The sequence below is a fragment of the Canis aureus genome, chromosome 3, assembly GCF_053574225.1.
Source record: "Canis aureus isolate CA01 chromosome 3, VMU_Caureus_v.1.0, whole genome shotgun sequence".
Classification (NCBI taxonomy): domain Eukaryota; kingdom Metazoa; phylum Chordata; class Mammalia; order Carnivora; family Canidae; genus Canis; species Canis aureus.
In genome coordinates, this window is record NC_135613.1 from 19,295,520 (window position 1) to 19,322,160 (window position 26,641).

The 26,641-nt window shown below is 41.4% G+C and overlaps 1 protein-coding gene across 1 annotated transcript in view; it reads left to right on the forward strand.

Annotated features, from left to right (window-relative positions):
- LOC144310237 (uncharacterized) overlaps positions 1-26,641 on the forward strand; it is a 331,034-nt gene that overhangs the window by 144,355 nt on the left and 160,038 nt on the right. The window contains exon 5 of the mRNA XM_077890999.1: positions 14,131-14,296. Coding sequence (XP_077747125.1) covers positions 14,131-14,296 — 166 coding nt within the window. The remainder of the gene's footprint in view (positions 1-14,130; positions 14,297-26,641) is intronic.

The window sequence follows — 26,641 nt, forward strand, 5'->3', positions numbered from 1 at the left end:
ATGTCCCTTCTCTGTGATCAGCCAATGTTCAGTGAGTTGTAGACTGTGGTGTGTGTGTGTGTGTGTGTGTGTGTGTGTGTAGGCCGAGAAAATTAAGGCCATTCCACTTTGAGTTCAGCGTTATCACAAGTGCAGCCATCCCAGGCCCCTGTGAATAAGAGATGAACTTTACCTTACTTCAGTTACAGGAAGAAAACAGCTTGCAGCTTAACGTCCTAGAAAGCCCCTATTAGAATGAGAACAGAGCCCAAGCCAAGGGCAGGAAGCCCCTATTAGAATATAAGAACAGAGCTCTACGCCCTTGAAAGCCCCATATCAAAATGTAAACAGAACTTGAGAAATTCCTCCACCCCTTCTGAAGATCCCCTAGACCAGCCTATAAAAACTAAGCTGAAACCCACCTCGGGGTCCAAGTCCCTGCTCCGCTATCTCGGGTATACTTGGACCCAAGCTCGAGCTTGTAAATAAACCCTTGTGTGATTGCATCGGTGTCGGCTCCTTGGTGGTTTCTCGCATTCGCAATCTTGGGCACAACATGTGTGTGTGTGTGTATGTTGGTGGGTATATACTAAGGCCTGCTTTGCCTCAATCTAGGACCACTCTGAAGGATCTAGCAGTCCTAAAGCTCCCATGTGATTGACTGAGATCATTCTGGAACTGAATAATACTTCAAATTCTCTGTCTAATCTAGCTTCTTCTACCCCTCATAGGGGTTGTTCCTGAGAGTGCTTCCTAATAATCTTCCTGCATGCAATTCTTTGTCTCAGAATCTGTTTCCCAGGAAATCTCCCAGTGTTTGACCCTTTTGCAGCCTTTCAGGGTCAGTAGGTAGTTCCTCCATTTATATAATAAAATGGAGGTTCAGTGCACTTCAGTGACTTGCCCAAGGCCACCCAGATTGCTACATGCTGAACTGGGAAAACACCTATTTCAAGGGGCTGATGGATTAAATGAGAATGTATAAAAGTAACCTTGAAGGATAGGTTCTCGTTAAATTCTGGTGTTCTTTTCTAAAGGGTTAGGACTAGCCCTGCAAAGCTGGAGGAGTAAGGAAGGCAGTTTATAGAGAAGCATGACTTATAATGAAACGCCCTTGGGGGCCAGTTTCCACCCTTGCCCCCACTTGAAGATTAGGCCTCTATCCCTGCCCAGCTGGTCTATCTCCCTTTCAATAGCCTAACTTCATAGAAAGAACACTTCTTTGCAATCATACTCGGTATAAAAAGACATTAGCCTATAAATTAACTACTCCCTAAAGACTCCTATTTGCATGTACTAGAATATTTTTGCTGTTGTTGTTAGAAAATATTTTGACCACACACTGAGCTGATTATCAATATAATTGTACTGTAATCACATCTGTGGAAACTACCTAGCAAATCAACTCTGACTTCACCTACTTGGGGGGGGAGGGGAGAATCAAACCTGTCAAATCAGAACACAGGAACAGGTGGCCTCATTCACAAAGAGTGATGCTCCTCCTACCACATAGCTCTTTCTGTGGGTAAATGGAGTGGCTGTAGCATCTAGAGGCATCCACCTAATACATGCAGAGAATGTTTACAAAATTTTAAAAAATATTTTATTTACTTATTTTTTACTTGAGAGAGAGAATGCACGCATGTGAGCTGGGGGGAGGGGCAGAGGGAGAGAGAGAAGCAGACCCCCTGCTTAGTAGGGAGCCCAATGCAGGGCTAATCCCAGGACCCTGAGATCATGACCTGAGTTGAAGCAGATGCTTAACCAACTGAGCCACTCAGGAGCCCCATGATTTTTGTTTTGTTTTGTTATTTATTTATTTAGACAGAGAAGGAAAGAGAAAACAGGGGTAGGGGTAGAGGAGGAAGGAGAGGGACAAGCAGACTCTGCACTGAGCAGGGAGTCCCACAGGGGGCTTGGTCCCATAACCTTGAGATCATGACCTGAACTGAAACCAAGAGTCTGCTGCTCAACTGAATGACCCACCCAGGCACTCTGTTTGCGAATTGAAAGCAAATAGCTAGTCATTCTCTTCAGAGATTTATGGTGTAGGTAGTTTATGAGATATTTCTTTTTTGCTAGTTGTAAGGACAAAGAAAGATATTAGGATGTAAGGACAAAAAAAGATATTAGGATGATAAGGAATTAAAGGCAACACATTCTTAGTCACTCAGTATTAAACTTATAAATTCAAGAGATCTGTGTTTGGATACCAATGTGCTATGTCATTCTGGAAAATCTTTTCAATTAGTCAGGTTAGACAAGGCTATGATGTAACAAACAAGCTCCTCAAATCTCCATGGGTTTACTTACGGTCACTCACAGAAAGTACTCTGCTTATCCAAGTCCTCTTCATGTTATTTCTCTTTTAAGCTATGACTCAGGAATCCAGGTGGTTACATCCTGGGGCTCTTCTTGACAAGTGGATGCTCTAATCACTGCATTAGGGGAAAAGAGAGCAGGGAGCATCTCCATCCATTCTTTAAAGCTTTGACCCTGAAGAAATTCATGGTTTTTTTTTTTCCTGCTCACAGCTTATTGGCCAGAACTAATCACATGGTCTTGCCTGCTGAAAGGAGACTGGGGAATGTGGGGAACACAGAGATATTGGGGGAACAGTAAACATTTGTGTCATAACCAGGTCTCATAATTTATATCTCTAACCTAATTAATCTATTAATTAATGCATGCATTAAAGAAATAGTACATGCCTTTTAGGTTTAGTCATTGTGCTAAGCTCTGGCCATGTAGTGGTGGGCAAGATGCACATAGTCTGCCTTCACAGAACTTCTGTTTGCAGGGAAGTCAGATGTGCAAGCAATCAATGACAGTAAAGTGTTGTGAGTGCTCCAGCAGAGGAAATTGAGGGGTACAATAGTTTATTGCTCGAAGCACCAGATCTGAGTTAAGGACAGCTTCTTCTAGAGGAGATATTATCTTAGCTGAAATCCGAAGGACAATTGAATGTTAATTGGAAAGCAGAACCTTCTGAGCAGAGAGATTGTCATAGTGAAGGCCTGAAAGATGGGAGACTATCCTCCTAGGGTGCTGGGAGACTTTCATGAGATTATACATATTTAGAGTATTTTTGCAAACTGCTAAGTACCCTACATGCTTGGAGGGGTTACTATTTAGTAATTTGAGCAGAAATTTCAGTATAATGGCTATGGCCAGATAGAATCAGCTTTATGGATGCAGAAGAAATGGCAGTCAGGAGTTGAACCCAGGTGTTCAGACTCATGAGCCCAAGTTTTTAACCAAGAAGCAACCTGTTCAGAAAGCAAGTTCAAATGGAAGTATAAAACACATTATTGAAAAAAAAAAAAAAACATTATTGTAGGGATAACCACTAACTTGTTCCAACTTATACTTTTTAAAAATATATTTTATTTATTTATTCATGAGAGACACAGAGAGAGGCAGAGATGCAGGCAGAGGGAGAAGCAGGCTCCATGCAGGGAGCCTGATATGGGACTTGATCCCAGACCCCAGGATCACACCCTGAGCTGAAGGCAGACGCTCAACCGCTGAGCCACCCAGGCGTCGCCCAACTTATACTTTTATAGAAGAGTAGATAGTATACCACTTCTGATAGTTCATTTTTTATAGCAGATTGTTATGTTCTGATTAGTTATTAATCAGCCTGAAAGCAATGAGGAGGGACACTGCAGTTAAATCTATAAGACTGGACTGGATAGCCAATCTGTTTGTCCATAGCCAAGCCAGGGACAGGGGAGTATTTTCTTTAGACTTAGTGGATCATGTCTTTCAGGTCTAGAAATCATCCTTATTTCTATCAGACCCAGCTATGTACCCGCCAATTCACAGGTAAAACAAACATCTCCTCTCCACCCCCACTCATTTGAGGCTCTTGGGGAAGTAGAAGCCAAGGGGTAAGTAAGGCAGGAAGTGAGAATGAATGGATGAAGAAAATCTGTTGTACCAAGGATAAATTGATTCTCTTTGCAAAACCCTGGCCTGTCAATTTTCCACTCTTCCCAACTCATTTTGCCTCCATTGTTATGCAGGGACTAAAATATTCATTTCATGAAGAAATTGTCAAACTTTAGTGCTTTGAGATAATTGATGCATTTCATCAGCTCACCAAATTGAGAGAATGACTTGATAGAGGTCTGCCATCAGGCAGTCTCAGCCGAGAATTCTTTCATAAGAGTCACGCAAAGATCCTCCTTGGAGATGCTGGTAAATGGCCCAGTAATCGGGAGACATTGGAGAAAGCACACTCGCAGAACAAGACAGGGAACAAAGGGCTTTCTTGGCCAGGAAACGCTCTCATGGGGGACTTGTCGGTCCCAGACTCTGGCTCTGATTGGAAATGTAATCACTTGGCCGTGTTTAGCTGTGTCCAGTAAGGGGCCATTGGCGGCAATGCTCCACTAACTAGAAATCTCCTCTGCAATCAAATTAAACACGGCCACAGCTTCCTTGTGATTCATGCTGGTTATTCCAGAGACATTTTATTGCAGAAATGCTTTTTAAACATTAATTACGCTGCACATAATATGACCCAGATAAAATATGGGCGTATTATGACTTGTCTATGGCTTCAGGGTATGCTGTTTAATCCCTGGAAGAGTTTATAGAAAGAAGGTAGGTCAGACCTTTTGTTTTGGATTTTCATTCATGGGGCATTCTAGGTCTGCACTCCAAAGGTGGCTGCAAAAAGATTTGGGTTTTTATTGCTCACCCTGAATTAGCCTTTTCCTTCTCTCACACTCCTATGTCTCTCAGGGGGACCACAAAGAGCCCTCAAATTTCCTGGGAAAGCCCTGAGATTTACTTGGGGACTCATGCTGTAATGACCCTCTGCCTGTGCCAGGCACAGCCATCCTGTCTCCTGTAATGTTGACACCAGTGCTTTCTGATTGGCTGCTTCCTGTGCTTCACCATTTGCTAAATATTGTTAATACTACCCCTGGAGGTATGTATCATCTTCATTTTTCACATACAGAAATTGAAGCTCTGGAAACATATGTTACTTGGCCAATATCTCGCTGTTAAAAGCAGTAGAGCTGGATTCCAGTCCATTTCTTTCTGTCTCTGTGATCTTTCCTCAGTGGTTTTAAAACTTCTATCTTAGCCCTAAAAATCTTTCTTTAGAGGCATTTTTTTTTAAAGTTTTAACTTAAATTCCATTTAGTTAACATACGGTATAATATTAGTTTTAGGTGTACAATCTTATGTGAAAAGTTCAGAACTAAAACGAATGCAGATGGAGCTGCTCCTGATGAGGGACGGGGGCCCCCAGAGCCCTCACAGTGCCCCTTCCCATCATTTGGTCTGGTTTCTCCCAAGGTGCTTATCTGGAACCTCTCAGTGTAAAGATGACTGTCCTGTGTTATACTCCCTCCTAGAGAGCCCCAAGACAAATGAATCCATCTCCTGCTGGTTCTTTGTTTGTGGAGCCTATCCCCTGTCCCAGCACTCTCTCATGTTCAAGGGAAATGCTATGGCCCAAATTAACAGTCGTCCCTGCCTTCTGGGAGCTTGCCTTCTCCCTAAGCAAATGGAGACAAAAACAGAGTGAAAAAAGTGTACTCTTCATTAAGATGGCATAAGAACTATGAATTTAAAGCAAAATTGGACTGGGAGATGACACCTGTGGGAAAGGCAGTGGAACAATATTCAGCAGGGTGACCAGTAAAGGCCTCACTGGAAAGATGACATTTGAGCAAAGGGGGTAGGTTATCTAGTAAAGGACAGATCCTATCATCCATGGGAAGAGCAAGTGGAGGGGCCAGTGGAGTGGAGAGCACACCTGGAGTTGAGGAAGGAGTCCAGGGGCCTGCATCCCGGTGGGTTGGGAGAGTGGGAGGAAGGCAAGTGAGGTAATAGGGTAAGTCTGAAAGACCTCTTGGACCATTAGGTCCTGAGTGAGATGTGAAAGCATTGGAGGGCTTGGAACTGGAAGGAGGCTTGAGGTGATTCACATTTCACAGGGTTTTTCTGTTTTCTGTGTGAACAGGCTAAAGTTGGTACAGAAAGAGTCTTGGCAAAAATCAGATTTGTCTTGAGAATGTCTTGGGGCAGATAGTTCCAAATATTGAACCTTTTTGTTTTAGTATCCCTGTTATTTTTGAGGTCTACCTCAGTTTGAAACTGAATGTGAGGTTGAAGGGGAAAATGAAAGCATGTGTGTGTGTGCCTGTGTGTGCACACTCATGAATGAATGCGTGAGAGTATGAATGTGTGAGTAAATGTTAGTACATGTTTGAGAGTGTGTGTGTGAGTGTGACTGGGTGTTTGGGGAGAGAGGGGAGTATAGACTCACTGCCCAGGAGCAGATCACATGGCAGATCACTCTGGCAAAGTGCTCTAAGCTGATAATGGCAGCCAGTGGAGGGATTGTGGAACACAGGAGATCATGAGGCAGCTCAGTGTGAGTGCTGGTTGCTGGTGGTTGTCCCAGTGTCCTTCTCCACACAACAGCATCTACTTCATGGTCAACAATCTGATTCCCCAGAGTGATAGGTGTGGGTCATTCTCTCCTGGTCTACTTTGGCTCTGTGTCTCAAGGTGAGCTTCCTGTTTTGACCATCTTGAACTTTGATGAGGTATTCCTGTCACCTCTGTGACATGGTAGATTTCTTGAGGGTTTCAACCATGTCTTATTCATTTTGGTAAGCCCAGGGCCCAGCCAGTGTCTGAGACTTGGCAGGAGCTCAATATTAATAAGACTAATGAGGATCATTCTTCTTTTTATGAAAATTCCCATCAGAAGTATGTCTACGATGCCCCAAAGCTTTACTGTTCCCGCCAAATAGATTTTTCTTTAAAGCTTTCTTAATGTTCAGCCACTAACCAGTTGGTCTTATCAATTTGCCTGGTCAGTCTGAGTTGATTGTAAGTTTAAATGGTGGAAAGAGACTGTTTTGTGGTCCAGTAATTGGGCTTTCTTAATAGTGACACTGGATCTGAGCTGAGTGGCAATGAAACAGCAAAGGGTCATTACTTAGGCTTGGTCTGAGCCTTAGATGATAGTGCCTTATCTATGGGAGACCATCTAATGCTCAGAACCAAATAAACACTATGGGAGAGCTGAAGCGGTGTCCCTAAAGAAGAAGTGCAAAAAAAGGCATTTAATTATCATAGATCTGGGAGAGGAAACATAATGACCTTGGGGAGGCGGGGTGATAGAACAGCCTGGTGGCAGGTAGAGCTTTGGTCATCTCAGGCTGTAACTCTGGCAAATTCTCACTGGCCCTTCCAGAGTGGCATCTTGGACTCCTGCAGAAATCATTTGGGCTGTGGATTTCTGCAATGTCTGTGCACTGCCTCGGGAGCCATTTGAAAGAAGGATGCTTTGTGTGCATGACACAGCACAGAGGATGGTCCCCATGCGACTTACAATAGAATCTGAAGCGCTGGAGGAATTGGATTAACAAGATTCAAGGCTGGAGAGAAATTGGGTCATATGCTGTCCCAGGAAGTAGGAAATCAAGCTGTCAGCTTCGGGCACAGTGTACCTGTGGATGTTCCACATAGGGAGGTGGTTGTCATGTCTGCAGGTCAGAGGCCATCCCAGAGTAGATGGGAGCCCAGTGATGTTGGAAGGGTATGGGTTGGGGACACCTGGGTGACTCAGGAGTTGAGCATCTGCCTTTGGTTCAGGGCATGATCTCGTTCCTGGGATTGAATCCCACATCAGGCTCCCTGTAAGGAGCCTGCTGCTTCCTCTACCTATGTCTCTGCCTCTCTCTGTGTGTCTCTTGTGAATAAATAAATACAATATTTTTTTAAAAACAGGGAAGGGTATGGGTTGTAGTCAAGAAACTCATGTTCAAATTCTACCACTGCCATCTGCTTGCTACCTGTTATGGGAACCTACATCTATTGAAGACCCCTAGTCTCTCAGAATATGGCTATATTTGGAAATAGGGCCTTTAAACAAGAAATTAAGGCAAAGTGAGGTCCTATAAGCACCCCTCTCCAATTTGACTGGTATCCTTATAAGAAGAGGAGACTGGGACTCAGACATACATGAAGGGAAGATTATGTGAAGACATAGGGAAAAAATCTACAATCCAAGGAGAGGAGCCTGGAAGAGAGCCTTCCCTCATAGTCCTCAGAGAGAACCAACCCCACCAACATCTTGATCTTGAACTTCTAGGCTCCAGAATTGTGAGAAAATAAATTTATGTTGTTTATGTCATCTGGTACTTTGCTATGGTGGCAAAGAATATACTACTGAATGACCTTGAACAAGTTATTTCACCTTTCCGGGCCTCAACTTCTCCATCTATAAAATGAATATAATATTTGCTCATTTCACAGAGTTCTGGAGAGGACCTAATGAAATAGCACATACAAATATGATAGGTGTTGAACAAATGATTGCTATGATTTACAGTTTTCCTTGAGATTGCACCATTTACTCATTGTTTATTCTTCAAATATTATTGAATGCCTATCACGTGCCAGATTCTATTCTTGTGGCTGGGGTTACAGCTGCAGAAGATAAAGATGAAAATATCTCTGGCCTCCTGGAGCTTTGCATTCCAATGGTTACTGGATAGGGGAATGGGAGAGTGAGAAACAGTGAACAACCTAAGTACGATATGTGGTGTACAAGAAGAGGATGGATGCAGTGAGAAAGTAAAAGCAAGGAAATGGACCAGGAGTACTGAAGTGTGAGTGGTCAGGAATTTAAAATAGTATGGTTGTAGAGGCCTTCTTGAGAAGGGGAAATTTGGCAAAGACAGGAAGTAGACGAGGGAATAAGCCAGGCAGATGTGGGAAAAGAGTGTTCTGCAAAGAGAGAATAGCATGTGCCAAGGTCTGGGGAACTTTCAGGTACTTATAACCCATAGATCCCTGATTTAGTTGGCCTGGAGGATGTGGCTGTGCACTTAAAAATTATATTTTATTTATTTATTTATTTATTTATTTATTTATTTATTTATTTATTTATGAGAGAGAGCAAGAGAGCACGAGTGCACATGAGTGGGGGAAGAGCAGAGGGAGAGGGAGAAGCAGACTCCCTGCTGAGCAGGGCCTGATCTGGGCCATGATCCTAGGGCCTGAGATAATGACCTGAGCTGAAGGCAGACACTTCACCGACTGAGCCACCCAGGCGTTTGGGTGTTGTGCGTTTTGGTAGGTGTATGATCAACACTTTTTTTTATTGTATGTGTTAACCCACATGGTCATTATCAAGGTGGTACTGCTACCTGTAATAGGAGGAGAGGTTTAGGGATCCTGTCTTCTTGTTTGTTGGGGAGGAGATCAAAGGAGGGGAGGAACAGCTCAGGTAGACCTTGGTAGTCAGTGACCCTCCTCTGTGAGGCATGCTACTCCTACAGTTGGGTGGGTAAATAGCATCTCTCAGAGCTGAGAAACAAAAGAACAGAGTCCATGTGACCTGGGGAACTATAACAGAGATGGGATTTGCATTTTTTAAAAAAGATGTATTTATTTATTTGAGAGAGAGATCTCACATGCACAGGAGCTCATAGCTGGGAGGAGGAGCAGAGAGAGAGGGAGAGAATCTCAAGCAGACTCCCCTCTGACTGTGAGGCTGACCCTGAGATCAGGACCCTGAAATCTTGACCTGAGTCAAAACCAAGAGTCCCCTCTTGACCAATTGCATCACCCAGGTGCCCCAGGAAAGTTTGCATTTTCAAAGAAAGAAGAGAGTCTCTAAAAGTTTGTAAGCTCCATAAGCTCAGTGTAAGCTTGAGTCCTCTTGAGGAAATTGCAGCCTCATGTACAAACTATAAATCATAGAGAAGTATGAAGTAAAAGAGAATAAAAGTCACCCCCAGGTGCTGGCCCAAGTAGATGTTTAATAAGTGTTAAATTGTGGAAAGAGTGACTGTTGAATGGGAATTGTAAACATGAAAGAAAGAATACTATTACCATGATTTTTCTGGCTATTTTTCCTAATATGTTATATTTTTTAAAAAGTTTTTATTTCATATTTCATATCCTGACTTTTTAATCTTAAAAATAAAAGAAGCACTTCTTTTTGTTCTTATAAACTTTCCATAAGTATTGCAGCATTGTATTTCATTGAATGAATGTATCGTAATTTATTGAAGCATCCATCCAATATTAGCATGCTATTGTTGTTCCTATTATATATAAGACTGTATTAAACATCTGTGTATAGTGTTTTTCTTCTTATTAATTCTTTCCTCTTCCAACATTCTTGGGATGATTTTCCTGGAATCAATTTCTAGAGGTAGAGGAGAATTACTTTAGGAAAGGGTACAATTTCCTCAGGGCTGTCAAAACCAATGTGAATCATCTTTATTTTATTCTCTATTGGATCGCTTATTTCTCTCAGTTTTGTTTCCCTTGTAAATTGGAAAAGCTTTCTTTCCATCTTTATCCAAGATGCTACTAAACATGTCGAGCAGAACAGGTTCAAGGATATGATTTACTCCATTTTGAAAGTTCTTTAAGTTTGAGATCTTCAATTCTATAAATTGTAATACTCTCTTCCTTCATGTTAATTTAAAATTTGGTCCAATTAACTTGCTTAAAGGGAGTTGCCTGAGAATAGCCTTTGATGTATAAGTGTGCAGCGTATGTTTTCCTAGTAGTGAGAATTTCTAAGCCTGATGTATTTAAAGATAGATTTTAAAAAAGCATTTAGCACTGGTATCAGATTTATTTAGTTTTAATTGTTTTATGTGAGTTGAATTGGTATGACTAGATTTGCGATGTTCTTTGCAAAATTCATTCCTTTTTTAGCAGGGCACATTTCACAAGATAATCTTGAAATGGCTAGACGTCCTTATCTTTTTAAATGGTTTTTAACTCCTATTAGCTATAATGGGATTTCCACAAATAAATTGCTGCATTTTGTTGAAAGATACTAGAACCCAGCTGACCCTCCCCCAAGCATCGGAGATTTTGAGCCACACTCACACACATACCATTTTTCTTTCTACAATGCAGCGCAATTTTAAAACCCAGTTAAAGAGCAGGAACATATTTACTAGACAACGATGTGATTCTGGTTTTTGAAGGCTGACAGTGTGCTTCCATCAGTGCATTTGGCTGACTGGGAAAAACAATTCTTTAAAAGCTCCCAATAAATGACATAAATAAACCAGTGAGGAGCCAGGGGCCTGCTCAGACTCTGCCGAATTATATGTCCCTGTGACAAACTGTTGTTTGAGGACAATGACAAACATTTCAGACCATCCATAGAAATCACTGGGGGGACTTTTGTTTCTCTCTAATAGCCCCTGAAGCCTTTATGGCTAATAGTGTGTATAATGAGTATGGTTTCCAGCCCCTAAGAGGAGAGGCTGGGTTGCTTTACTATGGGCAGGGAAGGCCTCTGAAGGTTTGTCCAGCAGTGGTGAAATTTGGTCTTTTGTAAGGAGGCACACAACCTCCTCAGCTGGGGAAGCTGGGAAGAGAGGGAGAAAAAGTGAGGATCATAAGGCAAGAGGCCAATCTAATCCTTAAATCTGGAGCCCAAGTCAGAATTGGGTGTCAGGTTATATAGTCCTCAAATCTGGAGCCCAAGTCAGAATCAGGTGTTTAGTTTATTCAGAGCATCACAACCAGAGAATGGAGGGCAAGTCCAGGGCAGGGATGCTAACCCAGGTAAAAGTAGCTTGGTAGATGCTGATGACATACTCTGACATCTAGGAGGCGCACTAGTCACCTTCTCTTCCTTGTTTCCCCTGGGGATCTCTATGCCACAGAAGGTCTGGCTGAGATTCCAGATCTCCTTCCATTTTAACAAACTCCTTAGATGATTCTGTGGCACATTTGAGCTAGATAGCCACTGCTTGGGTTTGGGCCTGCCTAGAAGTGGGAAGGTGGTATTTATTCCCATGTCTGCATGGATCTCTGTAGTAGGAATTGGGAGGCCAGAATCCTAGTGCCAGATTCCAATTTTTTTTATAACATTTTTCTTTTCTTTTTTTTTAAGATTTTATTTATTTCTTCATAGAGATGCAGAGAGAGAGAGAGTAGCAGAGACACAGGTAAAGGGAGAAGCAGGCTCCATGCAGAGAGCCTGAGGTGGGACTCGATCCCGGGTCTCCAGGATCACGCCCCGGAATGCAGGTGGTGCTAAACTGCTGTGCCACCGGAGCTGCCCCAGATTCCAATTTTTGTTTGTGAAACTCCGACATGCATGCCACTGTTCCAAGTCTTCGTCTATTTATTTGTGAAATCAAGGGATGGGCTAGTGGCTTTCAACCCTGGTTGCACATTGTAATCATCAGGGAAGCTTTGAAAAAAATGGAAAAGCTGGGGTATCCTCCCATCTCCATGAATTGGAACATTTATCTGCTGGTGGAAACTGGGCATCTATAGATTGTTTATTCCAGCCCTGAGTCCCAGAGGAGTAAAGGCATTTGGCCAAATTCTTCCTACATATTTATTTATACAGATGGGCTTGAACTGAGGCCTTCTCTGTCCTGGAAGAACTCATCATTATCATCATCATCATTCTAATAAAAATAATAATAATAAAAGATGAATCAGCAGTGCAGGTGCCAAAGTCAAGTTGGGAGCCTGAGATCTGGGCTTCCAGTAGAGAGAGGTACAGAGGATTGGAACACTATCCTGTTGGTTTGGTTACATAGGATTGGGACCTCAGCATTGGTGCTAGAAGGCACAAAGAAAGTTGTGGTTGGGTGGGACAGGACCTAAGGGAATTTAACTCTTAGGTTAAATTCTAGGACAGACACTCAGGTAGTAACAACAACTCAAATCACAATGTCCTAGAAATTAAAGAGGATTCAGTCCTCTTCAGGGTTCGTGACCATCCGAAGTGGTGTCTAAGTAGAGGTCTCACAGTGAACCAGCAGGAGTCTTGAGGTTGAATCCCGATAATTCCTGCATCACGATCTTTCTGGTTTTGCCAGCTGGGGTTAAGGCCAAGGTCTAGGCCGAGAAAGTAGAGGGTCTTAACCAAGGAAACTGGGATTCAGGAAAAGACTTCTAGAGACCTCTAGAGCTGAGCTTCTTAAAGCAGATCAGCAGCATCAGCATCACCTGGCTAATCATTATAAATGCAAATTCTACTGAATCAGAAGCTCTGGAGGTGGAGCCTGCAATGTGTGATATAAAGCGCCTTCTAGGTGATTCTGATATATGCTGAAGGCTGAGACCCCCAGGTATAGAGTTTAAATAAGGAGGAAAGGCAAAGCTAGTGAGGCTGGGGAGGGTCTTTGGGGGGAACATACGATATAATGGGCCTGTTATACCTAGTCATTGACTCAGAGACAGGAGAAAACTTGCCCAATCTCCTTGTTAGATATGGGCCTCTTGCTCTGATAAGGGTTATCAGGGCTCACAGCTGACCAGAGCTGGGCATATCAGAAACTAGAAGAGGTAGAGGAGGAGATGCCAATGCCCACAGATGCACCTGGAGATATTCAGGTGGCACCTCCTCCTTCAGAACTAAGTGAGAAAAAAAATAAAATTAAAAACAAAAAGAACTAAGTGAGAACAGTGTGCTCACCACAGCATCTGCCTCCCTCTCTGAGTCCTGCCAGGTTCAAGTGAGAATAAAGTCAAATATTTTCAAAAGGTTCTGTGTCCAGGCATATTCAGATGATACTCCTGCCACACTGATAACATCTTCATTACAGTCAATAAAAATGATGCACAGCAGACTGTGGAGTTATTCAACACATAGTTTTCAAAGATCTCTTTTACTGCCTCTGTAAAACCAGAGATTCCTTTCGCTGAGAGGGCAGCAATCATACATTTACAGTGATTTGGTAGAAATAAATGAGGCACACATTGTGTCAGGCATGGTGGGTCCACCACTCATATGGATTATTTTGCTGCTTAGAAAGACTCATAATTGAACAGGCTTAAGATAGGCACAACCTTATTTCTCTGAACACCACATGGAAGAAACTTTGAATGCTTTTTTCTAATATGATTGGGTTGACTAATTTTATGTGTCAATATTATGGGGCTAAAGATACCCAGAAAACTTCTAAAACATTATTTCTGGGTATGTCTGTGAGAGTGTTTCTAAAAGAGATTAGCATTTGAATCAGTAGACTAAGTAATGAAGATCACCCTTACAATGTGGATGGGCATCATCCAATCAGTTGAAGGCTTGAATAAAACAAAAAGATGGAGAAAGGGTGAATTAACTCTCTCTCTTTGAGCTGAGACATTCATCTTTTTCTGCCTTAGGACATTGGTGCTCCTGGCTCTTTGGACATTTGAACTCAGACTGGAACTTATACCATGGTCCTCCAATTATCAGGCCTTTGGACTCAGACTTAAGTATACCACTGATTTTCCTGGTTCTCCAGCTTTCAGATGGCAGATCATGGGACTTCTCAGCCTCCATGACCATGTGAGCCAGTTTATAATTAATCTCTTATATTTACATCTATGTATATCTTATTGGTTCTGTTTCTCTGAAGAACCCCAATACAATGATAGATATGTTTGAAGTACTAATGTCTGAGAAGTAGCTATTGGCATTGAAAGCCCACATTAAGGAGATCTAGTCCAAACTGACCACTTGAGAAGGAAATGAGTAATTCCTAAGTTCCCTGTGGTTTTTTGATACCCAAGGGGGCTGTCTCTAATTAGAAACCACACCTTTGTCTTTGATTCCAGAAGATGGAGATATGGTGTATTGGCTTGAGCCAGGATGTTATTAAAGTCTTTGTTTCATTTGAGTGTAAATAGATATTGTCTAGATCTTTGTGGCTTGATGGAACCTTACTTTCTTTAACTCACCTTGGCATGGTGTACAGAGCCTGACTTTCTTGTATATTTTTGGCGGGAACTAGATATGTCAAAACAGTCTCCACTCTGGAACTGAATTTCCTGCATTCAGGAAATGCTAATGTAGATATATCCACTTGCTTGCAGTGAGGATACTCCAGAACCCCAGTCTCTGCAGATGCCTGGAATTATTTTGTAACTTTCTATTATGAAAATGTTCAAATACAGACAGAAAATGACAAAATAGTACAATGAAGCCCCATGTAACCATCACCCAGCTTCAACAGTCCTCAAAAGAAGTGTTTTATTTCTACCCCACCCACTTCTCTCTACCTCTCTCACACTGACTGGTTTATTTTGAAGCAAATCTCAGCTATCATCTCATTTCATCCACATATATGTCAGTATGTGTTTTTAAAAGACAAGAACCCTTAAAAAAAGCACAATCACAGTATCATTATCACATGTAAAAAACATGAGAGTATCTGCTTATTAGCATCAAATATCCAGTCAGTGTTCACTTCCCCGATTGCATTATAAATGGTGTTTTTATTCTTGGGTTTGTTTGAATCAGGATCCAAACAATTCTATCTGTTACACTTGGTTGATACAGTCTAAGAAGGCAACTTGAAATCATTCCTCATACTTAGCATGCTTTGTCTTCTATTTGGGTTCAGAGTCCTAAATAAATGCTTGAGGGGCCAAGGCCATCATATCATCCCTCCAAAGCCCAGTGATTGGCCCAGCAAGCATATCATCTGCCAAATTCTGGCAGCAGAGGCCAGAGGGGCAGGTGGTAGAAAATAAGATGAGTATAGGTTGCCAGGATCCCAGCCTGAGCCTAAGCTGTGTTCATCCTAAAATTTGGACATGCATTTGGCACTGGCAGGGAAAGGCCACCATGGAGTCTACTTGATGGGAAAGATGAAAGAATTGCTCCAAAGAATAGGTTATTCTAGAGGGATTGGCTACCATCTGGCCCAATGCCAATGATCCCACTTATCTCCTGGAAGTATATGGTATGACCCAGTTCACATCCTGGAAGCATGCAGTGTGATGGCTCTGGGTTTGAAGGCTGGTGAAGGACAGAGCCTATTAGGTCCTTTCCTCACTCAAGGTCAGAGGCTCACTAAAATCCCCCTATGACTTTGAGAATTCAAGTTGCTAGCACCAGGAAATCAAGGCAAAGTAGTTGATGAATTTGATTAAAATCCATGGTCTATGAGTGGGGTATCATTGTTTTGGCATCTCTCTCCCCTTTGAAGGAAGATAAGGGAGAGCACACATATTTATCCTTCCATACATTTACCACCACCACCACCCCCACCCACCCCCACCAGCCACCTTTCTGTTTTCTCTACATTGTGGTTCTTCTTGTTCAGCAGACAAGTTATTTCCATGTGGCTAGGGACAATGGCTGTTGGTAGCCATTATTCAAATCAACACAGAGGGTATTTCTCTCATCCATCATCAGTATGTCAGTTCTAGTGAGGAAATACAACTGGCCTTTCTTGAATCCCATGCCCTCAGTCACTGTGTTCAGTAAAACAGGATACTCCAGTAGGTAAGCTCATGTCAGGCATTTGCCATGTGAACAGAGGAAGAGGAGAAAAAGAGGAATATGTAAGGCAGGAAAAACAAATTAAAAAAAAAAACAGAGTATCTATCACACTCTATTCCACACTTCTTCGTCCCTCCCAATGACGAGTGGAACTCCAAGTTAAAGCCTCCAAGATTGATGAAAAGGCAATATGGATAAGTATTACTCCTACTTTTCAAATTTTGAACTTTGTTGTTTAGCTGATTCAATTTTATTTAGTGTGACTACCTTATTTCCCACCATATTGATTTATTTATTGAGCCTCTCTCTAATAGAACGGAAGCAGGAGGTAGAGAAAAGACTATAGTTAACTAATGGAAAAATAGTTATATCCATAAAATCAGCCAATACCAGACTCTTTTCTTTATCCTTAGCTTCACAAGCCATCCCCAAGTCAAAGTAAGTATCACTTTGCCTCCCTCTCCTGTGCACCAACTCACATATCTCTATGCAGGACTTGAACCAGTGTGATCAAGACAGAGAGGAGTGAGGAGGTGGGACAGTGGGATGGGGGTGTGAATGAAGCAGTAGGCAGAGAAATCAGAATCTGAGAAAGCAGACTTCTGGTTCTCCTGTGTACAGGTATACACACCTGTACACACAAGCACATGCACATGCATTCCCTGACCAATGCTTTGCTAAAAAAAAAAAAAATTCTGAAGTTGAGGTAGTTTTATGACAACTGATACGATCATGAACACCATCCCTTGCTCCAAAAAACTTATAAGGGGATAAACTAGCATTTGGTCAGTAATCTCTGAGAAACTTTAAAAACAAAATAAGACTGTTCTCAACTTTCTTTAAAAGTTTTTCTAAATCTAAAGAAATCAGCCCAGTTGTTAACCAATGGGCAGTATATTGGTTCATATTGGATGTAATAATAATCTTAGTGTTTGAAATATTTGTGTTCATTTTATAGAATATTTGTCTAATGTTAATTATCCAAAGAAGTTTATGATTGATCTTTTCTTCTACAACATATTTGTTATAGCTATAACTTTTCTGATGCTCATCATTGGTCAGGAAACCTTACCCTTTACAAAAATGTTTCCAAGAGAAAAAGAGTGTTTTTGTGCAATGATCTTGTTTAAAAACAACTTACGGGAGCATTCTGTAGCAAACAATTGGGAATTGCTGGTACTCTTCTTTAGATTCTAATATAAACATGGTCAAAAAGTCTGGGCATGAGTTAGAAACAACTGAATATTAAAAATGCAAATGGAACAGCTGAACTCAAGGGAAATGCTTCATAGGCAGACAAAAGTACCATCAAAATGCTGTAGTGGTGTTATGAAATTTTAATTCATGATCAAGAAATTTTCTCACAAGTCCCAATACTTCTTTCCAATATATCTTTCAAATTATAGTGGGACCCAGTGGATAACTTTTTAAATATCCCTTAAATTGCAAGTAGATGAACATTTGGCCCAAATACTTTAAAATTCTTACTGTGGCTAAGCTTGGGGATTCAGTAGGAAGAGTTATATCAGCATAGACCAGCCCTGCCTCTTGTATCTTACATCTTCTAGCAACCAGAATGTGTTTCAGGCACGCACTCTGGAGTTATGTTTAACAATCCCGAGACATCATCTCTATTCAGCCTCACAACCTCCGGTGGAGATGAAGGGAATATTAAATAATCCAAAGGGCCTGCCGTGAAATCCTGCAGCTCCTGGGTAAAGCTTAGCATTAGGGTGACTGTTTCTTTTTTTTAAATGGTATGTTTGCATTTTGTTTCAGAAATAATATGCTTTAGGCTCTTAAAATGAGCATTACTGGGTGATCAAGGCCAGGTGCAACCTTGAGTATTAGTGGAGTGTTCAAAGAAACTATGGTTTAACTTTGTGAAAAGTAAGTTCCATTGGTCTTATGCTGAAAAAAATTTGCTCAGGTGTGACTGAACTTGCAAGACCTCAGGCAAATCATCCACACTTTACAGTGGTGTGGAAAGAAAGTGGGAATAAGTGGAAAGCAAATGTTTTGAGGTTAGCAAAGGACTTGAGGTATTTGTGTGACTAGAGGTCTGTTCATGGTTGTCTCAGTCTTCTATGGCTGTGTAACGAATGACCGCAAATGTAGCAACTTAAACAACTCCCATTCATTAGCCCATGGTTCTGTAGGTTGGATGTCCACCTAAGTTCTTTGCTTAGGGCTGCACCAGACTGGTATCAAGGTGTTGGCTGGGCTGAATTCTAACCTGGAGGCTCTAAGGATTAATCCACTTCCTGTCTCCTTCTTGTTGTTGTTGGCAGAATTCAGTTCCTTGTGGTTTTACAACTGAGGTTCCCATGTCCTTGCTACTGTCTGGGTTGCTCTCAGGATGCCCACATTCCTGGCCACGTGCGCCCCTCCATCTTCAAGTTAGCAATGGCATGTCAAATTCTTCTTGGGTTTTGAGGCTGTGACCTCCTCTGAGGCTGACGTCTAGACCCAGATTTAAAGGGCTTCTGTGATTAGGTCAGGCTCACCCAGATAGTCTCACTATCTTAAAGTTAACTGGTTTGGGATGTACTCATAGCTGAAAAATCTGTATATAATGTAAATAAACATTAAAAACATAAACATGGCAGTGATGTCTCCTCAAATTCACAGTCCCAGAGATTAGAGAGGGCATATATACCAGGGGACAGGAAACTTGAAGGACATCTTAGACTCTGCCTACCACCATGGTGTTTGTCCAGATCCTCACCCTGAAACTACAGGCACGGCCTCTTAGAAGACTGAGCTTCTGATGAGTCTGTTAGAAGGAGAGGAACACAGGAATGATGCTTCAAGGGGGATTACCTAGAAACCACATGTGCCATCTACCAGGTCTGCTTACTAATGCAGCAGGCAGTTCATCAGATCCTTCATAATACCTCAAAGAATAACATGAACTATCTAGAAACCATAATGAGTGAACATATAGATCTAGCTAGAGATGCAGGAAAGATTCTGACTTCCTCTTCTTGCCACTGCTGGGAATCCATGAAAACTGGGAAAAGATGTAATCTAGTTGGATACAGTTTTGTGGGTACCACTTGGTCAGTTATCTATCAGACCCAGGTCAGGCCCACTCACCTCTCAGCAGGGCACCTTGTGCACAGTCATGAGCAGTGTCCCCGTGTAGACTACATATCCAGTCCAAGTGGGACTGGGCCAGTCTGGGCAGTAAACACAGTGTTTTGTTGAATCTAGTGGGAGAGAGAAATACATTCACTGGCAGTTCACACAGCAAAGTGCAAAGGGCAGAGGGAGGGGTTTCTTACCTCAGTACCAGTGACATTGGAGTCAGACATTCCTTTGTGGGAGGGGCTGTCCTGTGCATTGTAGGATGTTAGCAACACCTCTGGTCTCAGTAACGTGTGTCCTAAATTGTGACAACCAAGGACATGATCAAATATCCCTTTACAGGAAAAATCATTCTTTGTTGAGAATGGCCATAGATGTCTAAATTCTATAACATAGAAGGAATGAAGAATTTGGAAAATCCCTCTAATATCCCATGGAGACTTTCTATCTTTTAGGACTGGGAGTGAGAAATGTAAATATTGGGAAAACCATAAGCATTTATGTGACTATAAGGTAAAATGTATGAGAGAAAGAGACAGAGAGACAGGGAGAGACAGAGACAGAGACAGAGACAAGAGAGAGTGATCTGAGTGATCTCTTTGCTGAAGCTCTGATCAAGTGGCACCTGAAGACTGGATATCAGTAGTCAGTGCTATCCCTGAACTTTTAAATTACATGAGCCAATATATTTCTTTTTATCTTAAGCTAATTTATGCCATTATGTTGGCTTTCTGTCACTTATCACCTAAAGAGTCCTAATTGATATGAGAGGCATTGCAGAGAGAGTACAAAGGATTGATGATTAGGACACACCAGGGCCTTGTCGTATCATTCATGCATGGGAGAAATGAGACTAGGGAGACAGACTGGTTGGGGTCTGGTGGTCAAAGGGCCTCATATGCCAGTCTGAGAGATTGGAACTTTGTTCTCTACCTGCCACAGAAAGTTGGTATAATAAAGCCATTCAGCACTTCTGAAATGCTGAGCTTGACTTTTGTAGCCAGAAGTGTATTGGAAAACACCCCTACACACATTGTCTTAGATGTCTCACTTCCATTGTAGTGAAACAATGGAACTGATATTAGGAATGAAAATCCATAAACATCAAGAAGAATATGGATCCATGACCCATAAAGCTGATTTATAAAGAAAAATTTGCCAAGAAAACTTGATTGGTTTTATTGATAGAATGGCTAAATTAGAAGATGAAAGGATCACTGTAGAAGTCATAGATCTTACTTCAGTAATGCAGCTGATACATTATTTCACAAAATTTTGCTTGACAAATTAATTCAAATTGGGTTGGCGGAGGAGCTGTCTGCACTGATTGAAGACTCATAAAGCTAAGGTAATGACAAACAGCCATGGAGAAGCTGCTGTGAGCCGCCTGATGTGCTACTGGAAGGGTGATCTGGTTCTGGCTTCACTGAATCTCTTAATTCCTTACTGAGAGGAAGGGACCGATAAATGCAGAGCAGTCAGCCTTAGCTGACTGGGTCACTTACTGGACGGGCTGGGGAGGTTAATGGAATTGAGGAGTGACATAGAGCAGGAATTGCACAGACTGAGTCTACTCAGGTTGAAGACTCATAGGAATATCAGCAAACTGAGCTCACAGTGGGGCTGCAAAACAAGCTAGGAACCTTCACTAGAGTGGTCAGAGAGTGGACCATGATTATAATGATAATTATTTCTCTGCATCAGGGGAGCCATATGTCCTGTTATAAAAGCACAAATCCAAATGCCTATAATAGGGCCAGGTGGAGAGATGGCAGAAAGAATGCATGACCCACACAGCAATGAAAATAAATGTAATTTGTCAACCTCAGCAAATCTCCCAACCATCATGTTGAGTAAAGTTAGCTAGACCCAAAAGAAAGGCATTTGGTAAGAATTCATGTCCATATAGCTCTCCAAACTATGTACTTAGGGATACATACATACATGGTAAAAATAAAATGAAAAATAAGAAAATTATTATCGTAAAGGTCAGCATGGTGGTGACCCTAGAGGGAGGTTGAGGCTGTGATTGGAAGGACGCACAAGTCTTCTAGCAGTCTGGTGCTCCATTCCTTGATTTGGTTACATAGATGTTGGCTTTATAACTACTCTTTAAACTGTGATGTATTTTATGCACCTTCCTGAATATATAACATATACCACATTGAAAAAAAGAAAGAAAAAAAGAGTCCAGGACCCTTCCAAAGGCAGCAGCCACAGTGGACTGTTGCCATGTGAGAATGGGGCCAATGTTGTCAGATCAAACTTTTCAAAGAAGTAAGATGTATGGATTTTTAAAGAATGTGAAATAAACTTGTAACTAATCCCAAAATTATTTAGACACCATGTAAGCCAACAACATGGCCAGATAAAATAGGTCCAAAGGCTAGATTGAGCCCATGACTGTAAGTTTATAACTTCTGTCCCAATTCAAGGGATGGAGAGAAGGAGAACATTTTTTGCCTGGCTGTACTTAGCAACGTTCTTTGCACTGTCTTTTATCTGAGGAAACTATGGCTAATTGCTAAGGAGTTCGTGGGTCTAACTAAGCATTTCTCAAACATTTCAACCATTATTACCACAATTATTCTGCTTTAGCCAACACTCAGAAAGTTTAAGCATTTTTCCCAGTATTATACAGCTGGTAAGTGAGAGGGCAGATATTTGAACCTAGGCTGATTCGACTGCACAGCCTGTGTCTTCCACTGACATTTCAGGGTCTATGAGTAGGCAGCAAGTCTGGTGCCTCTTTTTCTGGTCCTCTGTTCTGGCAGACATCATTAATCTATCAGTGCTCTTTCCTGCTGAGCTGAGACCAAAGTGTGGGTCCAAGTATGTTTCACCCAGCATTCCAGGAGCCCACTCATAATTGATTGGAATTGGCAACTTAGATGAAATGCATTTTATTCTACTGACATCATGAACTACTCCCCCTTTGGTTCAGGGTCAGGATGGACAGTTCCTACATGGTGTTGTTAGAGCAAAGAATGCCAGCTACACACTGGGTCTCCAGTAGAGAACTGGTCAACCTGTCTAATCTCACTAGCCTAGATTATTATTTCTGCTGTTGATGTTGGCTCCATTGCATCTGTCTGCTCCATAACCAAGATGCTGGTGGAAGCCCTCCAGAGCTTGACATGTCCTCAGTGCAGAGAAACCACCTTGAAAGCTGTTCCTCTCATTGTACCTTGAAAGAACAGCTTTATCAAAGGTGACTAAATGGGGTGTTAAATGATCTTTAGAAAAAAGGAAGGACAATGATGTACATGACATCAGGAGGTTAATGTGGAAAAGAGAAAGGTGATGATGATCCATCCATCTCCTATATTCTTGCTAGGAAGGAATCCAGCCAGAGGGGCCACTGGAGGAAACTGTAGGCCGCTGGGTCCTGATGAGGCCTGAGGGAGCACATGGCCCACCTCCCTTACTTTCCAGGTGAGGGCCAGGGGTGTGAAGTGATTCATCTGAGGAGCAAGGATGCTCCTTCATACCCTGGCCACTCTCACCACGATAAGAACAAAATGTAGTGCAGTAGTTGAGAGAGTCAGCCTTGACTTTATATCCTGACTCTGTTATATTATAGCTATGTGACCTTGGGCAAGTTTCTTAACCTCTCATTTAAAGATGTCAATAACAGCAGGACATATTTTATAGAGTTGTAAGGATTATAGGAAGAAATGTAGGTAAAAGTGTGTATGTCTAATGCCTGGCATAAAGCAAGGACTCAAAATCTATATATGTTTTAATATATACATGTATATACATTTATATATTTATATAAAATCCTCATATCTAATATTGTGGCAAGTAATATGCTGTTAAGACCTATACTTCTAAGGGCTTCAATAGTTAAAATTGACTCTTATTTTATGAGGTTGGATTTATATGGCCATTTCATTTATGGCATATGATCTTAGAAGGACAGCACTGTATCTTTTATAAGGAAATATTGCTTAAGTGTTGCTGTGAGAGGTAACGCATCCGAATAGGCCCCTTGGCCCTGTGCTGGCATCATTTTCTAAGACATAATGTTTCTTGGTACCAGAGTGGCAAATATAATTGATGGTTTCCTGATCCTACCTTAATAATAGTTGAAAGTTGTTTGAAATCAGGTCTTTATAGACAAAAGAAAAGTTCACTTAGAACAAAACATATACTATTCAAAGAAGTAAATGAACTATGTCCTGATAACCTTCTGGGGTCCTTCTTGGACCACCATGGCCATATTGGTCATTGGTTAGACGGAACCTGGGCTGGTTAAGGATAGGGTAGTTAGGTACTTACCTGTTGGGAGGAGCTAAGTATCCAAGGATGGAGTCACGATCTAGAGCTGGGCAGGCTATTTGAGTGAAGGTCAAGCAGAGGACAATAAGCCAGCTGTGAGGCTGTGGGAAGAGACAGGGATACCAGGGCAGGCACAGGTTAGAGAGCTTCCCATGGCCTGTGGTATCATCATCCAAGTTGTCACTTCATGGTGGTTGTTGCTGGTCTTTCCCAGGAGGAAAACATGTATGTTTGGGAGTAGAAGTGGGAAGTCAGAGAAGGAAAGCTGCTGTTAAGGGAATGGAGTCAGTTCAGGCAACAAAGATGGACAAATAGATGGATATATAGCTAACAAATATATATTTTTGAGGCATACAATAGGTAAGTAAAAGATAATGCAAGAGATGATAATAGGTAAGTGATAGATAAGAGACAACATGTGATAGATAGATAGACGGGTAATAGATATATGGTAATAGAGAGAAGCTAAATGGATTTAATAGAGTGATAGATGGGATATTAATGTTATTTTGTTGCTGTAACAAATTACCACAAATTTAATGGCTTAAAACAACCTTTTTTTTTTTTTTTTTTTTTTTTTTAGTAGAGAGGGAGAAAGAGGATGAGGAACAAGGGGTGGAGAGAGAGAGAGAATCTTAAGGAAACTCCATGCCAAACATGGAGCCTGACACGGGGCTCCATCCCAGGACTCCGAAATCATTGCCTGAAACAAAATTGAGTCGGAAACCTAAGTGACGGAGGCACCCAGGTGCCCCAATAACAGATTTTTATCTCATAGTTCTATAGGTCAGAAATCCAGTCAGCTAGGTTGGTTTCTCTGATCTCAGTTTCATGTGTCCAAGGTCAAGGCATTGACCAAGGTGTTGTCCCTTGATGGAGGTTCTGGGAATGAACCCCCTTCCAGGCTCATTCAGGTTGTTGCCAAATTCAGTTCCTCCTGGTTGTAAGAACTGAGGTTCCCAGTGAGCAAGAGTAGATCAAGTCTCTCTTACTCTTGGGATCTCTCATGCTTTCTCATCTGTCTCATATCTTCTATTTCCTCTTCTGCTTTTAAGGTCCATGTGGTTATGTTGAGCCCACCAGTAAGATCCAGAATGATATCCCTATTTTAAAGGCAGCTGATTAGAACCTTAATTACATCTGCAAATTCCCTTTACAGCAGTACCTGAGCTTATGTTTTATTCAATAATTAAGGGATAGGAATCTTGGAGGATATCTTTAGGATTTTGCCCATGACAGATGGATACATGGATAAATGGATACTTAGATAGGTAAGCTATTAATAGACAATACAAATGGATGGATAGTGTACTAGATAACTAGATAATGGAGAGGTAGATATGTGGATGGATAGATAGATAGCATTGATAAGTCCGGTATAAATCAGTTCATGGATGTTATATATGTTTTATATGTTGCCAATGCTGCCATGAGTAGAGTTTTTGCATAGAGTTCTTATCTAGGAATGAGCATGATGATGCTATCAAGGTCTGGACCTGACAGTTCTGTTTTACATGGTTCTGTATTTCTTTCTTTTGGTTCTGTGTTTCTGACTCAGTTGTATGGTCACCGCTTACCACATCATATCCTGGTCTTGTGACATTTTATAATTAGAGCTGATATCAGAGTCGGATAGATTTTTTACTTTTTGTAAGTAATTGGCCCATTTTCCACCCCTGTTGTTTATTCTTAACCGGCTCCAAAACATTTATTGAGCAAATACTGTGCCAGGCATTGTGAGACATACTAGTGATACAATGTGTAAGGCAGTTCTCACAAAGCCTACATCTAGTGGGAGAAACCATGAAGCAAACTGGCAATACTGATCTCAGGCAACAAGTACTGTGAGAAGGAGAAATACAAGGTGAAACTCATCAGATGGGCACATAGCCTAGACTTTGGGAGTCTGGGAAACTGTAGAAAAAGCAACATCTAATCTGAAACCCCAAGAATGCGTAAAGATTAGTCATATAAAGGAAGCGGCTGCCTTGAACACCAGAATCTCATCAACTCTAATTCAGTTGCGCTGGTTATTTCTGTTCCTAATTGCTACTGCACATATCTGTGCATACACTGCACATTTAGGATGTGTTGGTACTTTCAAATGCAAATGTGTTCTGCAAAAATGTCCTCTGCTTGTACAACTCAGCAAAAGTTCTCTGTGACTTTGGTGGTGTTATGGGCTTTGTAGATTTTATTTGTAATTTAATTTTATTTTTTGCTTTAAGTAGGGAAAGGATTCAGTGTTTGTCAGACTAGGGGCTGCTTAGATGATTCTTCTCCATTACCAAGAGGGTTTGGGCTCCGTCTGTCATTGTTGTATTCCTCAAGTACAGAGGTTGTTGTTAAAGCTCTACTTGTGGAAAAAAAACATTGAGGCAACAGAGGTTCTTGTTTAGATCTTTTCTCTTCCCTAAATATGGGGTTGCACTAAGGGGGGGTGGGCAGAGCTAAAGGTACTAGCAAATAAAGTACTAGGGATTCAAGCTCTCATTCCTTCTCTTTTTGTCCATCAAACTCTAGTTACTGATCACTTCCTACCTGACTACAGCTCCCCAGTAAGAATTCTAGTGCTGTCCAGGGGAAAGTGGGTCCTGAGAAAGGAGATGGGATGATTAGAAATCATCTTTTCCTCAGATGCTGTGTGATGTGATGTATGATATAGGTTCTTGGAATTAGCAGTGTGTGAATTTGCATAAGCCACTCACCTCTATTGCACCTCCATATCCTCTTTCTTTCTTTCTTTCTTTCTTTCTTTCTTTCTTTCTTTCTTTCTTTCTTTCTTTCTTCTTTCTTTCTTTCTTTCTTTCTTTCTTTCTTTCTTTCTTTCTTTCTTTCTTTCTTCTTTCTTTCTTTCTTTCTTTCTTTCTTTCTTTCTTTCTTTCTTTTTCCTTTCTTTCTTTTCTTCTTTCTTTCTTTCTTTCTTTCTTTCTTTCTTTCTTTTCTTTTCTTTTCTTTTTAAAGATTTTATTTATTCATGAGAGACACAGAGAGAGGTAGAGACATAGGCAGAGGGAGAAGTAGGCTCCC